The following is a 15,930-nucleotide window of genomic DNA, read 5'->3' on the forward strand; positions in this document are numbered from 1 at the left end:
CTTCCGATACCGTGTCTTATAATTATCGAAACGGAAAATCGGGATTCTACCGCAAAATGTCAATGCCACGGTATCTATTTCGCACACATATATCCAAGGGAAAATATAACCAAATCAGATTAATTTAAGTGGAATAAAATAAAAATGATTAAGATACACTGACGTGATGATAATTATCTTGTGTGTATATCAAGCTTAGTTTGATGTAAAAATTGGAGACCAAGACAAGTCATGGACTCCTCAAACTGTTTGTTCCGTTTGCGTTGAAGCATTAAGAAACTTACTTTTACAAAAAGGTAGGAAGAAATCTTTCACCTTTAACCTAGGAATCACAGTGATGATTGTTATTTTTGTTAGTGTAATGTTCATGGATTCATATCGTCAGTAAAGTAAAGTAAAAGTTTTGCACAATGGTAACGAACTGGCTTCGGTTCCCGTTGCGCATTCGGTACATTTAAAACAAAACGTATGAAAATTTAGGACTTCTTTTGAAGAAAATAAACAACCAAGAACATCAGTGGATGCTTTGCGGTGACCTTAGAGTGCTGTGCATGCTCTTGAGACAACAGGAGGCTCTCACAAAATTTCCATGTTTTATTTGTGAGTGGGATAGACATTGAACTCAAATGGAACGGACCTCTAGAACAAGATTCACACCTAGTAACAAAAAGATGCTAAGAGATAGCTTAGTTGGTCCCAAAAAAGTTTTACTGCCTCCTCTTCATATCAAACTTGGCTTGATGAAGCAGACTGTTAAAGTCCTTGACAAATATTTCAAATAATTGTTGAACAAATTTCCAGCAATATCTGATGTAGATATCTGGGCCGCAGCCTGGGTTTCATTTAAAGAAGTATTTGATAAGTTTCTTGGGAACTCTTGGAAACACTTTCATCGTCTAGGTAGGTTGTAATATGAGTTTGAAAGTGCATTTTCTATTTCACAGTGGAAAACGTTGTAGTAGTTAGCGAAGGACAGGAAGATGACATTAAGAAAATGGAAGCGCGATACCAAGATAGATGGAGCATAACTATGATGGCGAACTACTGCTGGATGTTAAAACGGGATTGGTATTGATATTGGTATTTAAGGGGGACGCCCCCTCGGGCGTCCAAGCACTTAGGCATCCAGATTGGCCCGTTGTGCCCCAAGACCGTGCTAGAGGGCGTCCAGAATGCCGCCCCTCCTATAGAAGGTCAGCAACTCCTTTAGCCCAATACCGTGCACTGAGTCCAGATCGCCGTTCCGAAGACTCCAAATCTTGTCAATATCAAAGCAGGGCACTCGGTGACGGTGAGCAGATGATACGGGGTCTTCCCCCCTTCCATGCACCTGCACTCCGGGTCGTCTCCCATGCCTAGCAAACAAAGATGCCTCCTAAGCCTGCAATGTCCTGTGTAGGCCCGTGTTAATGCTCTACATTCACTTCTGGTACGTCAGTCAGTCAGGAGAGCGGGCCCATCCATCATAAGCCTGGCCTGCCTCATTCCCGGAGCAACTCTCCAGCCCACCGCGGCCCATTCTCTCACCCAGGATTCGAGAGCTCACCGCCTTGCGCACGGGGCGATCCCCAAACGGGGCTCTGGTCCCATATGCCTGTGCGAGGAGCCCTGACTGGCTAAGGTGTCCGCTGCCTCATTGCCCGGTGTGACCCGGGACCCAGACCAACGTGACATTGCTCGCCTCGGCCACTTTCTTCAGTACCCCTTTGCTCTCCTTTATCAGCAAGGAGCGCGTGCGCACTGACTTCAGTGCCATAAGTGCAGCTCTACTATCGGAGCAGAAGAATACTCTTCTGCTTCCGTAGTTGAGACGAAGCACCTCTCTCGCCGCCATCAATATAGCGACAATTTCAGCCTGAAACACGGTGCAGACCCGGAGACACGGACAAGATCGATCCCGTTGTCTCACAGTACGCTCCAGCTCTGGCCAAATCTCCCATTCTGGACCCGTCCGTGTACCAGACGAGTCCATCCCAGGACCCAACTCTGCCCTTTCTCCACTCTTCCCTTAATGGGAAGAGAAAGGTCCATTTGTCAAAGAAGGTCATCTCGGGGATCATGACGTCACTCGGCATGCCCATGACATCGCGATCCCCGGGGTTAAAACGGGATATGCACTTAAAACACACAGCTGAATGTTCGGACAACGCACATTTCTGGCAAAAAGATGAAGAGTTCACTCAAAAAGGTCGGAATAATTTTTTTTCACTTTTTTTAAATAGGATTTTATTTTTTGTTGAATTAAAAAGTAATTTTAGAAATACCGTTTTTTCCTTTTAAATTTGTAAAAAAACCATTACATGACACAAATCAGTTTTCAAAATAAAAACGTCTGTCAAAAAGTTTGGTAGACCTAGGTAGGTAATTAGCTTGAAAACGGTGGAACACTGCTCAAAATTTCATAAATCACAATGCTTGATCATAGGAAAAACTAATCAAAAAGAGAGTTATAGATTACCTACTAAATCGTTTTCACCAGATTAGGCTTAGGTGGCGGGAATTAAGAGAGTCATTTTAAAAATTTTGAAAAAAGTGATAAAATTGCATTTTTTTAAAGCAAAATAAAATTACAAAAAATTTTCATTTACGTTCATTTAATGAAGTAATTGATAAGTTGCTTGGAAAACTACTAAAATATTGTTCAAAATACACACGTCTAGGTTGTAATATAGTTCGAAAGTACGTTTCTTGTTTTCACACTTGAACTATTCTCCTGAAAATCGTGGAGCAGTTAGCGATTAAGAGCGCTTGGAACGGCGATAAAAAGGCGGACTACTGCTGGATTTTAACGAAGTTATGCCTTTAAAAACATATAGCCCGATGTCCGGACAACGCAGCTTTCTGGCAAAAAGACGACGATTTCACTGAAAAAAGTGTTCCTACTACTAAAGTGTAGCCTACTACTGCGGGGTTCTTTTATATCTTTCTAAAGGTTTATTAGACCGATTCTTTTTGCAAAATTTAAATGCAAAAGCAGGTGCTGCATACACTGAAAATAATTGCTATTATACAGGGCATTTAAAAAGTATAAATAAAAGATTCGAAATAAATTTTTTTATTAACTGCCAAAAAGTCAAAAAAGGTGCAAGTCGATTGGTTTCAAAAAAACTCGAATACATCTAGTGGACGTTTTGCATCATTAGCGTGACGTATGAGTAGGACGCTTTGCAGACCTAAAATTAAAAGCAATACTGCAGTTTTCCACCAGAGCTGGTGTTTATTAACTTACTGCCAAAGCTGATTCTATAGCCATTGGGCCGAACGGACCTATGGTTAACATCAAGGGTCTTTGAGTTCGGGCAATCATGATCAATAATACTTTCTTGGTGGCTTCACTTTGCTCGTGCCATGGACTAGAGTATAGAGCATCAGATAGTGTAATACTCTGCAAGTGTCGGTAATTTCTCAATCAGCATCAGTGACGCGATGATTATCACAATTCCATTACCTGAACCTTAATTTCGTTGGCGCTTATGCCCATAATGAAAACCTGCATCAGCAGAAAGCTGACGTAGAAAAAGAGCATTAACAACATCTTTTTGTCGTACTGAAACACCAGTCTTTCACAAAAGTAAAATACTTTTTTGGACTCACCGTGATCAACTGAACGGATGCTGCGGCCACGTTCAGCGAGTTAAGAAGATACTCCAGCAGCACGAGGTATCTGATCGAAACGTTTAACTTATCTACAAATCTGAAAGCCAAACATTTCAAAACTAGGAATGTGTTAGACGATAGAAACTCTTTCTAGATTACTCTCAACAACTCACTTACTCAATTACGTTCTGATGTTCCATGACGAGACTCTTCAAAGCGGCCAGCTTGTGTTCCTGACGCAGACCTGTTTTGCTGAACCTAATCTGTAGTTTCTTTAGCAGCGATGAGGTGAATATCACGCACGTATAAACGCAGAGCTTGGACGATAAAATTATCAGCGTGTTGAATATGAAACAAATTTCCGAAACCACCAACAGTAAATCTGCGTGTTTCTGAGTGTTTAGTTTAAAATAGTAGAGATCGACGAGAAGAGGCCTCTCCAAAGTGGTGTTATGTTCCCTATTGTAACGCGCTACCTTCACATTGGGCCGATAATTTTCTAATGCCATGGCGAACCCAGTACAGCACGCAAATGCTGAGAAGATTCCGTTTACGGCGTTACTTCTTCGGATCTGTTTCAGGTGCGATTTTAAAATGTCAGCGTCGTCGCTCGTTATTATGCTCTGTTCCTCACGGCGGACGAGTGATATGATCTCGTTAAATCCGGAGCTGCGACAGACCATAACGACATACATCGGGATTAGCGAACTGATGATGAAGGATAGTTGCTTGATGATCTCAGAGTCTACGGTAGACGCGGCGCTTACAGTAATGACGAATTTTATGCCTACTGAAATCGTGTACGTCATGAAGTAAAGGACGATAAAACCGGAGTAGGTACTGTAGAAGAGTTTCAGAGGGTTTTTTTGGCTGTGGTATTTCCAGAAGCCGACCGAAGTCATGGAGTATCTAGCGAGAGTTAGGATTGATGGGTGTCTCCCTGAATCGGCGGCCATATTTCTGAAATGGAAAATGTTTTCTACTCCCTATTCTAAAATACACAATTGTGTAAGGATCGGGCTTGCTGAAATTGGTATTTTCAATTTATTTAAGCAAAATTAGATAAATTAGATTAGATATTTTCAGTAATACTATGACTGATATAAAAGAAAGAGTTAATATTCATAATTAAGATAATATTTATTATTTTTATTGTTGTTACTACTTGAATAAATCTTAACGATTTTTAATTTATTACATATTTTGTTTCAAAATTGTAAGTTTCTTCTTCATTTAAACATCTCACGTACTTGCTTAACTATCTTGCTTTTAGTTTATTCAAGTTGTCAGCAAACACACTTTTAATAAACTTAAACACATAGGACTGGTCTTTTAACTGGTCGTATTCAACTCTGTCAAAAACACCGGACCGACATATTTAACAATCGTTCCCGAAAAAGCGTACCAGAAACATTCGACAGTTCTTAAAAGAGATAAAACCTCCCTCACTCACCCAGTTCCCTCCAGCATACAACGCGGTGCGACGCTCGCAAACTACCAACTCCACTCGAGTCAGAATAAAAGTCCATAGAAGATCGTTAAGCTGTGGGGCGATAATGAAAGGGTACGTGTCGGAAGTTTCCTTTTAAACCGCCCTACAACCGGCAATTTTTCTTCCGATGCCGCCTTGCAATTATCCCAACAGACGGGAATTTTACAATGTCGCATTTCCTGCAGTTATTCCTGAAGGGTTCATGAATATTTCGCGCAGTATTTCGATATAGACACATTACAATATTTTCGTATACTTCGGATATTGTTTTCGATCTGTGATTTGATAAGTTTTCGAAAAGCAGCGACGGTTTCTGTTCTCTTTTTAATTGCAAATTTATTCTAAAACACTAAAAAATTTGTTGATTTAATAGCTTTAAAGCCAGCACATTTTTTTTTCTAAAGTGTTCCTTGATTTTACGATAACAAAAATTAGGTTGACAAAAGAATAATAATGTTTTGATTTGTTAAATATGTAAAGAACTTGCTAGGGCGTGCTATGTGACTTGAAGTACTCGGAAGTAGTATGTTTTGGAATGATTGAATATTGGAGACGAAGCGGACGAGCCGTTTCAGGTTTGCAGAAATAGTGGTGCGCTGTGTTTGCAGTCTCATGTCACTTGGCAGTCCCACCTTCTTAGAGTAAGTGCCATCCTGAAAAGAAGACCTTCCTAAACTTCGCCCGATGGAACCAAACTGGCCTGTTGATTGGGTTTCGAAGTTCACATTAAACAGTGAGTGCGGCAGTGGTCTTTGGCATCAGCAACATTTTCCTTCCACGTGCTAACGCTCAATGCGCATTCAAAGCAGGCAGCGTGTCTGCCTTATGAACACCAATTTTTCCGAACTTGATCTGGAGTTGCTACAGCATGGATGAGGTAAATATGACGCATGTGTATGAGCTTGGTCGATAGATTACCATCATATTGAAACACATCTCGGATGATCATTCAATGTTCGTTTATATTAAAATATATAATATAATTGTTTAGATAATTGACCATAGCCAGGGTGAATCCAGTAACGAAAGTGAACACGACAAAGATCATGTTCATGATGTTGCAGCTTCAGATCTGTTACAGGCGGTTCCGCATTTACAATGTGCGATTTGATTTCGATAAAACTGATGTTGTGGCATACCATAATGGTATACTTCTTTATTAGGATACTAATAATGAAGACAAGTTGTTTTATGGTGTCCGACTCGAAGGTGGAAGCGTTAGGATCCACTTTGCTTTAAGAAAGGCGCTTTCAAAAATGTTGGTAATTAAGCTTTGGTCGAAAAATTTAAAAAAATACACTAAAATGAAATAATAATAACAATAATAATAATATTGCCTTTATTGCTGTATATTGTTATATACAAATATACAGTAGAGAAGAGACGAAGTCCAGCAAAAGTTTAATGTTTAAATTGAGAACCACATAGGAAGTTATAATTACATTGATAAATTAAATATAGTATAATAAGTAACAATGGAAAGTTATTAAAAGTAAAAATAAAAAGAATAATATTGAAAATCAAATTATTTTACAAGATGCCAGTTTCAACCTGAAATATTTTTTATAGAATTTAATTGAATGCGATTTTACTGAATCGGGCGTACAATTCAAAAATACAACAGCGTTATAAGAAATTGATCTGCGGAATAAAGATAAACATTATCGTGGCAATGAGAGTCCGTAGGGGTGCCTTAAAGCCACCGATTAAACATTTCGAAACTGTAATTTTGCTCGTAAGTAGGGCGGATTGGATGTCTTAATAATAGACGCCAAAAAGTACCTGAAAGTACTGTCAACTTTTAGCCAGTTAAGTTCCTGAATTTTGTGGGAAATCCTATCAAATTTACGCAAGGCGAAAATAAATCTGGCGTAAAACCAAATAAGATATTTTTACCAGCAAAGATACATATTCACGAATGTAAGTCTACAATCAAATATAACGCCAATGTTTTTTATTACAATTCACAATTGTCAAACGTTGACCGTTAATTAATAACTACATTTGGGATACTTGTTCAATGTTAGCTTTAGGAGAAAAGAACATTAGACTGCATTTTTTAACATTAAGTTGAAGATTATGCCTAGAAGAATACAGAAATGAATTATATAAATCCAAATTGATATAAAATTAGGATCGAAGGAGTGAAATAACTGAGTGTCATCAGCAAATGATTGCAAATTGAAATATTCGAGAGACGTATAAATAACAGAAATATAAATTAAGGATAATATAGGTCCAAGGACAGAACCTTGCGGTACAACTAATGAAACAGGGAGAATTCAGAACTTACATTGTCAAGAGTAACTCTCTGATATCTGTTAGATAAGCAGTTTTCAAAAATCGAGTCTAAACATCATCGAAGCCGTAATTGGCGCACGCAATAACGATTCCCAATGCGTTTTACACAATTTTTTCTAATTTTGATATGATATAATTTTTTAGCTACTATGGAAACAAGTCTTGTTTCTTGATTTATGGCGATGACCTTAGAAAAAGTGATAATTATTTAAGTTTGGTAATGCAAGGAGTCAAAGCACGAATTTAATGGCGAAATGAATTTTTCATCACCAGTTACGAAAAGTTTCAGTTATTAAGTTACTAAATTAATTTTCGTTATTCCAGAAAACGGATAATTCATTTAAAAAAGTGAATTGTTATTATATTTTGAAAGCCGTAGCAGATTGATAAGTTGGCAAAATTAACTTAACATTTTGGGTGGGGCACGAATGCGGAATAAAATATGGCTTCGACTACATGCGGCAAGGAATATACTGGAAATATTGAACATGTATGCTAAATTTGCGAAAATTGACTTTTTAATTTATCCACAAATGTTAACAAAAAAAAAATAGCTGCTTTCAGAAAGCAATTAAATAGTTTATAATTACCAGATGGTTTTTTCTCAGCTCTCCTCACAGTATGCAATACCCACGTTCTGCTACAAAATAGACTGACGGAATACCAACTGAGAATGCTGCTACATTCCATCTCCCATCGCCAGATTGCGCGATAGTAATGAAGGGGTTTGTGTCGAGACATTTTCTACGGGTACTCCTGGATGTGTAATTCGACAATGCGAATCTGAATTTTTATTTAGGAATGAACAAAATGTCTCAAAAAATGATACTTAGTTTAAATTATTCCTTACAACCTAAATCAAACTAAGAACTAAAAACAGCTTTTTATTACAGAATGTTAATTGTTGTACCATCTTGAAGGCTTCAAAGTTCAGAGCAAATAGGTCAACATCCGGAGGCGCGTTCCCAACCCTGTAATAAGTACGGGTACATCTGATAATTGGAGAGTTTGAAGAGTAATTTAAGTGATATCTAGATACAGACCGATATCTGTAAAGTGAATTTTGAACGAATAAATATTGAAAGGTTAATGCATTAGAATGAAATTAAAAAATTTAAGTAAAATTTGGTGTTTTTATTTATTGACGCCTTGATAACAATAAACCAGTGTGTCAGTGTAGTGACGTCTAAAAATGAAGATGAATATTTGGACAAGTAAGTTCTAAAATTCTGCATATCTGCCGTAGGCTACTGGCTACCTAATTCAGGGTGGCTTCGCGAATTCTCAAATTAATATACACTTTCAATTATAAAGCTTGAAAAGTTTTATTCGGGTTCATTTTAAATCTCCAACGAATGTCTTTAATTATTCATTATTCTTCTAAACGACATTTCCGATTTCAGCATCCTCATTCTTGTTTGTGTGTTACTCTGGTATATAATCTACAGTTTCAACAAAAATTGCTAGGAGGAGTAATACGTAATATTAAATATGAAAAAATTAAATTATTTTTCGTTTTCGTTTTAACGTAACGTTTCATAAGTCTGAAAAATGCCAGACAGAAAAGTTCTGTTTGAAATTTTAACACACAAAGTTGTCGCACACAGAATGACAGTGTCTGAATTTCGTAGACTGGTGGTAAATTTAGAAGAATTGAAACGAAAACAGTAGACTCCAGAAAAAAAGATTTTTATTACTGATGCTCGCCAGCAAATCCTTGCACAAATAGAGTAAGTCAAGAACTTATAATCAGGTTTGCAAACCGACGGATAAGGCGTCTATTTCCATGGAATTGACCATCCCGTTAGCCAGAAATTACACCTTTGGTGCACTATTAAAGACAGATTTTATAAAACTCCATTTTTAGACAAGCTTTTCAACAACTTGATCCAACCGAATAACTCAAGTCAAACCCAATATCTAGTTGTCTGTAAAAAAAATTATTTCACTTTTTCACTATTACAGTTACTCTTTTTACCATGCTAATAATGGAATATTAAGCTTATTTGTTTACACAAAACGTCTCCATATCCGGCCAGCGCCTGGTACCCAGATGAAATGTGATTAATTTAATTCGCTTTAATTGCAATGTTTTGGTTCTTTGTTTATAACTCGAAAACCAGTGAAAATAGATATACTATAGTTTGGCACTTTAGATGGCAAATTAATTGCTCATTTAAGTGCCAATATAAAATGTGAGGTGTTCTATTTGAAATTCCTACGTAACATGGATTTTTTGTCATGCTAATTGGGCTTTATCTTATGAACGCGATAAGTTAATTCTCATGGTAACTAACCAAACATTCAAGTGTTTAGCTGTACGGGTTGCGAAAAAAATTATCATTTTATATCAAGTTATGTGGTTGTTCAAGATAGGTATGATACATGTGACATAATAAAGTTGCATAATGTTTCGCAGAATCTAAAAATGTAATAATATAAAGGGTATTCCATTAAAAAACCCAAAGTTGATATACGAGTATATACACCGCTCATACTCACTTACATATGTAACCAACATTTCAGGTTAATACCGTAACTCATTCTCCATAAACGTCTGATTGGATATTCACCGTAAATAACCCTGCATATGACCCATATAAATAGGTCCAGTGACACTTGAATATCTGGAATATCCTTTTTTGGTTTCACTTTGTTGAACGGACCAGCTTAACAAATTAATTTTATTTTATTTTTTGAATTATCTCCACTCTATCCAAATGAATTTTCCAAAATCTTTCAATCAAATCTAAGTATTTTCTGCTGCATCTTCAAACAACGAGTGTCAATAAAATTATCCATTATTTCGGCAAACGTCGCCTATATGCCTCTATTATTCGCGTCGAGGTTTCCCCACAGAGAATGCGAAAGTACATGTATCGGCTACCATCATTTCCAGGATTATAGGGCGGGGTAGATACAAAACAACAGACCGGGAAAATTCCCGGAAAAGTGCCATGTAAACGAAACGCCCAACCCATAATTTATTTAGATCCCTTCACTCTTTAAAGAGAGACGGCGACTTAGGGAATTCGTTTTTACCAATCTGCGGTGCGACTAGCGGCAATATCAGAAATGACTATGCCGAAGGTATCGATCTTAACATTTTCAAAGTTTTCACTGATTTCGGTGGGCATGTGGAAGCTCCAATTACCCATTGAATACCGAATAGCCACGAAGATTTACGCGGTCTACTCTGCCTTTATTAACATTTACTTTCCGACATTCGTGGCATCGCTTTGTATCCAATTCGCGATATCGGTCAGTTCCGATTTCGATCAGGACATGTTCAAGCAGCTGTCGTACGCCATTAGCCTTCTGATCACGTACTACATTACTCTGGTAACACGGGGCGATAGATTTACGGAAATAGTCGCCCAGGTCATCGAGCAGGAGGGGCGGATGCTTCGCTCCGAAGATCCGGAGGTTTTAGGTTCACATCTGAACGAGGTGCGAGATGATTGGAGGATTTTGCTGTTCTTCTTCACGTTCACTATCGGAACTGGACTCACCGTGATTCTGGAGAACTTTTGGTACAATATGGAGGTGGCGATTTACAATAAAAAACATAACACCACGCTAGAGAGGCCCATCACCATCGACCTGTACTATTTCACCATGAACAAACGCAAGCACGAGACGTTGGTGCTGATCATCACAGAGCTGGCAGTTATATTCAACACCGTGATTCTATTTTCGACCAAGGCGATCGTGTTCACATGCATAATGTTCGCTTCGTCAGCATTGAAAGAGCTTCAGATACGATTTCGGAAGGTCGGGTCGTGTAGGGAGGATCCCTGGAGAAAATTGAATGATTTGGTGGTTGATCACCAGAAGCTTATAGAGTGAGTCGCAAAGATTGTTAGCAAAAGAATTTCTACTTCAATAGACAATTGTAAATGAAGGTGAAGCAGTAGAAGGCCATGGAATGAACTTTTTCGTTCTCAATGGCAAATTGTTTCTGTAACCAGGTTTCTGTTTTAGGTTTGTGCGAAAGTTAAACGTTTCTATAAAATTTCTAGTATTGCTCGAGTATATTTTAAACTCACTGAATATGGCAGCAGTTTCGATTCAGTTTCTTATGGTAAATCGATTGTTGATGATTGTGATTGTCTAATGAGAACATGGATTTGTGGAACTGATCTTGTTTTCATTTTTAGTCTCAAAACAAAACTCTGCTAACCCCGGCGTTTTACTTTTGTTTCGTGCTGGTCCAAGTTTTTATTCTGGGTTTGACCTCAGACGAAATCAAGGTTCAGGTGAATTAGCTACGCTATAGGCATAAAGGTTTAGAAATGGCGAAGATTATTGCAGAGCCTGAAGTTATCCGATTCTCTATACCATAGTCCGTGGTACAACCAAGGCGGACGTGTGAAAAAAAATTTACTAATCGTGATAGCTCGAGCTCAGAGACCCCTAGAGTTGACCATAGGACCTTTTAACCCTATGACCATGGAGTCAGCTCTAGCTGTACGTATGTCTCAGGAAAAAATTACATGGTTGACATAATACATTTGTCTCTGGAATAAAAATATTTTAATGTCATTGGCGTAAAATGATTTATTTTTAGATATTGAAGGCGTCCTACTCGTACGTTACCCTTATGATGCACGGCTATCAGTAATATCGTTGTTGATCGTTATTGATTCCTAAGATTTCGAAAACTTTGCTTTGGTGGGTGAAATCAGAATGCAGAAACTGTGATGAAATATTAAAATAAACGTTTAAATAATTCAAGGCTCAGCAGGGCATTAGCAAAATCAAATACCGCATTGTACAGAGCAAAATTCAAATTACACATTTCAAATTTTACTGTAAAAAATTACCGGCATATACAGTACGTCCATAACAATTTTATTGTGATTTTCTTGTTTAAAATTTAAAATAAAAATTTTCTCAAAAAACTTGTTTGCGATTTTATTGACAAGATATGAACAACTCTAAAATATTAACCTGTATCTATTATAATATCAGATATAACAGAATCGAATTGTTTGCTTCCAAAAATTATGCTGTCTTTGTATGGGATTCCGCGATAGACGTCCGGTATATACTTTGTTATTCCAATTTTCCAATTTTCCTAGTGAACGGATAAGTGTCCTAGTTTGTGACCCCGTTTTGTCAGATCATTTGGGACAATTAATAAAAGTTAATTCGTCAGTACTTTGTCCTAATCATGATAAAATTAAAAGAAGGTTAATAAATAAAAAACGTATAACTGCGTTCGGCCACAGTCTGGAGCACATTGAGTGGCCCAAACTTGTCAGTAACGAACAAAGTGGCGTTGAGTTTTGTTCTATGTTTATTGAACAACTTAGGGGAGCTGTCGACTGTTTCTTTCCCATTGTTAACTCAACTATCCATTGCTCCATCTCTCTAACTAACCATTAAATGGTTCAATGAAAACCTTAAACAAATGCGCCAGCATTTTTTCTGTCTTAAAAAAAAATACCATAGTTCAAAACGTAACCAAGACTTTCATACTTACATATATATAGATAATTCTGAGTTCAAATTAAAAATCTAAAACGACATGAAATATTGTTAATTCGGAGAGACGGTCTAAGCACAATTACTCCGTTGGAGTTCAACAGATATTTTGCTTCTGTATCAGCGGAGATAACGGATAGCACCACACCTTCAGTAGTAGATGCTATGACCTACATCTCCAGATCAACTAGACCCAATTTCTTGTTTCTTTTGTCAGCAGTTGTGGAGAGTGATGTTAGAGGAGCGATTTTAAAACTAAAAAAACTCTCATTGTCTTGACTATTATGGTCTAAATGCCAATATTATTAAGCAATCAATATCTTCACTTCTGAAACCTATTACGTTACTAATACAATACAATATACAATAGCATTGAAGAGGGATGTTTCCATAAAAAAGGGGATACTAATATCTTAGATAATTTCAGGCCAATGGCATTGGAAAAATTTTTGAGTCGATAATAAAAGATAAACTTATCGCTTACTTTGATCGAAGGAAATTATTAACAGATTAAGAATTTGGTTTTCGGTCAGGTAGGTCCACCATCCGTGCCTTATACACAGGGATTGAGCATGTGAAGCATGCGATTGATGGGTTTAAGGAGGGCCTGTCGACTTCGGTAACGATGTGCGACCTCAGCAAGGCATTCGACTGCGTCAATACTAATATACTTCTTTCTAAACTTGAGTACTACGGAATTCGTGAAAATACCATAGCCCTTTTAAAATCTTATTTGACCGGAAGAAAGCTATATGTTGTCTGGAATGATCGGGAATCCGCTCTGTTGGACATTACTAATGGAGTGCCTCAGGGTTCCATCCTTGGTCCACTTTTGTTTATAATATACATAAATGATGTGGTATTTGCAACAAATGCTGCTCGCAGTATACTCTATGCGGATGACACAACATTGATTGAATCGGAGAAAGATCCAACTAATTTAAATAAAAAGACTGTCACTACACTCTCCATGATTGAGCAGTGGTTCTCTGCAAAAAGATGCGTTTTTAACCTGGTCGCCTCATATAGACTACCTGTGCGGTAAATTGTCTTCTCAGGTTTTTGTTCTGAGACAACTGCGAGGTTAAATCTCGCTAAGCACGCTCCGTATAGTTTATTTTGCACTGTTTCATAGTGTCTTATCATATGGACTACTATTGGGGGGAACGCGACGGAGGCCGAGAGAGCCTTTAGATTGTCTGATATGCATTTGGATAATTAAAATCTAATTTTAAGTATCAAATTGCTATGTTGACCATTGGGCATTTTTTATTTATTTATTTTTGTAATAAATAATCATTAAAAACATCAGTCACTGAATTTTCGTCACCATTTTTTTTTCATTTCGTTTGGTTTGTTTGTTATTTTGTTACTATTAAATTGATTATGGTGAAGAAAAAGTGACCAAAAATTGGGTATTCGAAAGGTAATTCTAATATTAAAAAATAAAAAATTCATAATATTATCATATACTTATTGTTATTTATAAATACATTATTTGCTTAATATTTGTTTCTTTACTGTCAGGCTCTATTATAATAAGATCCGCTTAAGTAGTTTTACAGGAGTCATTAGGTCGTAATCAAATATCTTCAACTCGGCTTTCTTCAGTCTAAAAGTGGATGATTTGGAACTTCAGCTGTTAAAGCTCTACTTAGTTTTAGTCTTACATAATACACCTTGAATTTAATTTATTATTTTAATTGAAAATACTGTCTTTGGTGAAGGTTGATTTTAACAGTCGTTTCTCAAGAATCACTATTTCCACGATTTAAAGTGAAGGCAATCAAGCATACATTTGGAGAACTACAGGAAGTGCCAAAAATTTTGTTTCATTTTGGAAAGATTCAAAGTAATGCAGGTCTTATGTAGATGAAGGCAGATTGTTATTTTTCATATATTTTATGAAATCAAGCGGCTAACTTTTGAAACAATGTACCTCAGAAATTATGAACTTTAGAAACGGGTGAGTCGGGATATCTCGTAATATTTTACTTTCACATGCATTTGAGATAAAGTTTGGACCACCTGGCAGGCCGCGAAGTACAATATGAAACACAGAGTAATTGGTATCCTTTAAGACGGGGGCACTCAGACAGGGCATAGAAACTTTCCTGTAAAGCATACCATTTCCATATCAAGGTTGTGCAGAACGTCAACGCATCCACCAAAGGACTTTGCTTTAGACGTATTGTTGTTGTTGGTTGTTGGTTTTCGTATATAAGTAGCGCTGGAATGTTTAATAAACATAATACTAGATATTGGTCACTTGGAAATCAACATTTGATACACCCTAGTGAGCAAGAAGGTGGATTCGGGTTAAATGTCGCTTGTTTCATACTAGGAACTGCAAAATTTTGTACTTTTGAAGGAAATCGTTATCTTGAAATACTACAAGACATATTGCCTCAACGCCGGATTGAGACTCACGGACCTATTCGTTGATCTATCCATATTGGATTTTTTTATGGTGTTACTTGAAACAACGGGCCAATTCGATAACGTCCTAGCTTGGTTGATCTATCCATGTTGGTTAGTCGATTAGAAGGAACCGTGTTTTCTTTTCCGATTGTTTATTGTTTACAGTACGGCAAGTATCAGAACAAATTAGCGTAGTATTGCGAAAACGTACTACTAATACTTGTACTTACAACCAAAAGTGTGAATCTAGTAAATAATTATCCGTTAGCTGACGCTGTACTCCTCCACCACTCCACCAATCATACGTCAATTTAGTCTATGAACAGCTCCTGAACAGATCTTCAATTAGTCAAGTGACTATTAGCTTAAGGCGCTAGCAAAGGCATCACTGAGACGTAAGTTTGTTCGGAGTATGCGTTAGCATTTTGTACATCAATACGTGGACTCTTATTTTACACCTTTCCTAATATTACATGGGCATTCCATGCTAAAAGACTAATAGACTAAAATAAAAACATATCCACTCGAACCTAGACAGGAAAAGCAACAACTGCCGCTGAGTCAGCCAATACGGTAGGTCAGTTTTCTTGATAATGATAGACGACAGAGACCAGAAAACGTCACGCGCT

The 15,930-nt window shown here is 37.2% G+C and overlaps 2 protein-coding genes and 1 long non-coding RNA gene across 5 annotated transcripts; 2 read left to right on the forward strand and 1 right to left on the reverse strand.

Annotated features, from left to right (window-relative positions):
• Positions 1–127: 127 nt before the first annotated feature.
• Positions 128–4,289, forward strand: LOC132706640 (uncharacterized). The gene is made up of 3 exons (XR_009619614.1): positions 128–900; positions 960–1,291; positions 4,179–4,289. It is a non-coding gene; the product is annotated as an uncharacterized LOC132706640 (long non-coding RNA).
• Positions 1,300–15,798, reverse strand: LOC132706623 (odorant receptor 2a-like). 2 transcript variants are annotated; one of them, XM_060678070.1, is made up of 7 exons: positions 15,532–15,798; positions 5,051–5,438; positions 3,775–4,557; positions 3,595–3,694; positions 3,449–3,547; positions 3,230–3,385; positions 1,300–3,173 (listed from the first exon to the last, which is right to left on the reverse strand). In XM_060678070.1, exons 2-7 carry the CDS (start codon positions 5,065–5,067, stop codon positions 3,120–3,122), a joined length of 1,209 nt encoding a protein of 402 aa, XP_060534053.1. In that variant the 5' UTR covers positions 5,068–5,438; positions 15,532–15,798; the 3' UTR covers positions 1,300–3,119. The 2 variants fall into 2 exon arrangements, with proteins under 2 accessions (XP_060534053.1, XP_060534052.1); XM_060678069.1 differs by lacking the exon at positions 15,532–15,798 and adding an exon at positions 9,964–10,236.
• On the forward strand, positions 10,448–12,227 carry LOC132706630 (uncharacterized). 2 transcript variants are annotated; one of them, XM_060678081.1, is made up of 5 exons: positions 10,448–11,235; positions 11,375–11,474; positions 11,551–11,649; positions 11,705–11,906; positions 11,961–12,227. In XM_060678081.1, the coding sequence occupies exons 1-4, from the start codon at positions 10,466–10,468 to the stop codon at positions 11,897–11,899; spliced, it is 1,164 nt and encodes a 387-aa protein (XP_060534064.1). In that variant the 5' UTR covers positions 10,448–10,465; the 3' UTR covers positions 11,900–11,906; positions 11,961–12,227. The 2 variants fall into 2 exon arrangements, with proteins under 2 accessions (XP_060534064.1, XP_060534063.1); XM_060678080.1 differs by having other exon boundaries at positions 11,705–11,860.
• Positions 15,799–15,930: the final 132 nt, after the last annotated feature.

The sequence above is a fragment of the Cylas formicarius genome, unplaced genomic scaffold (genome assembly GCF_029955315.1).
Source record: "Cylas formicarius isolate icCylForm1 unplaced genomic scaffold, icCylForm1.1 PGA_scaffold_8__14_contigs__length_24414737, whole genome shotgun sequence".
Classification (NCBI taxonomy): domain Eukaryota; kingdom Metazoa; phylum Arthropoda; class Insecta; order Coleoptera; family Brentidae; genus Cylas; species Cylas formicarius.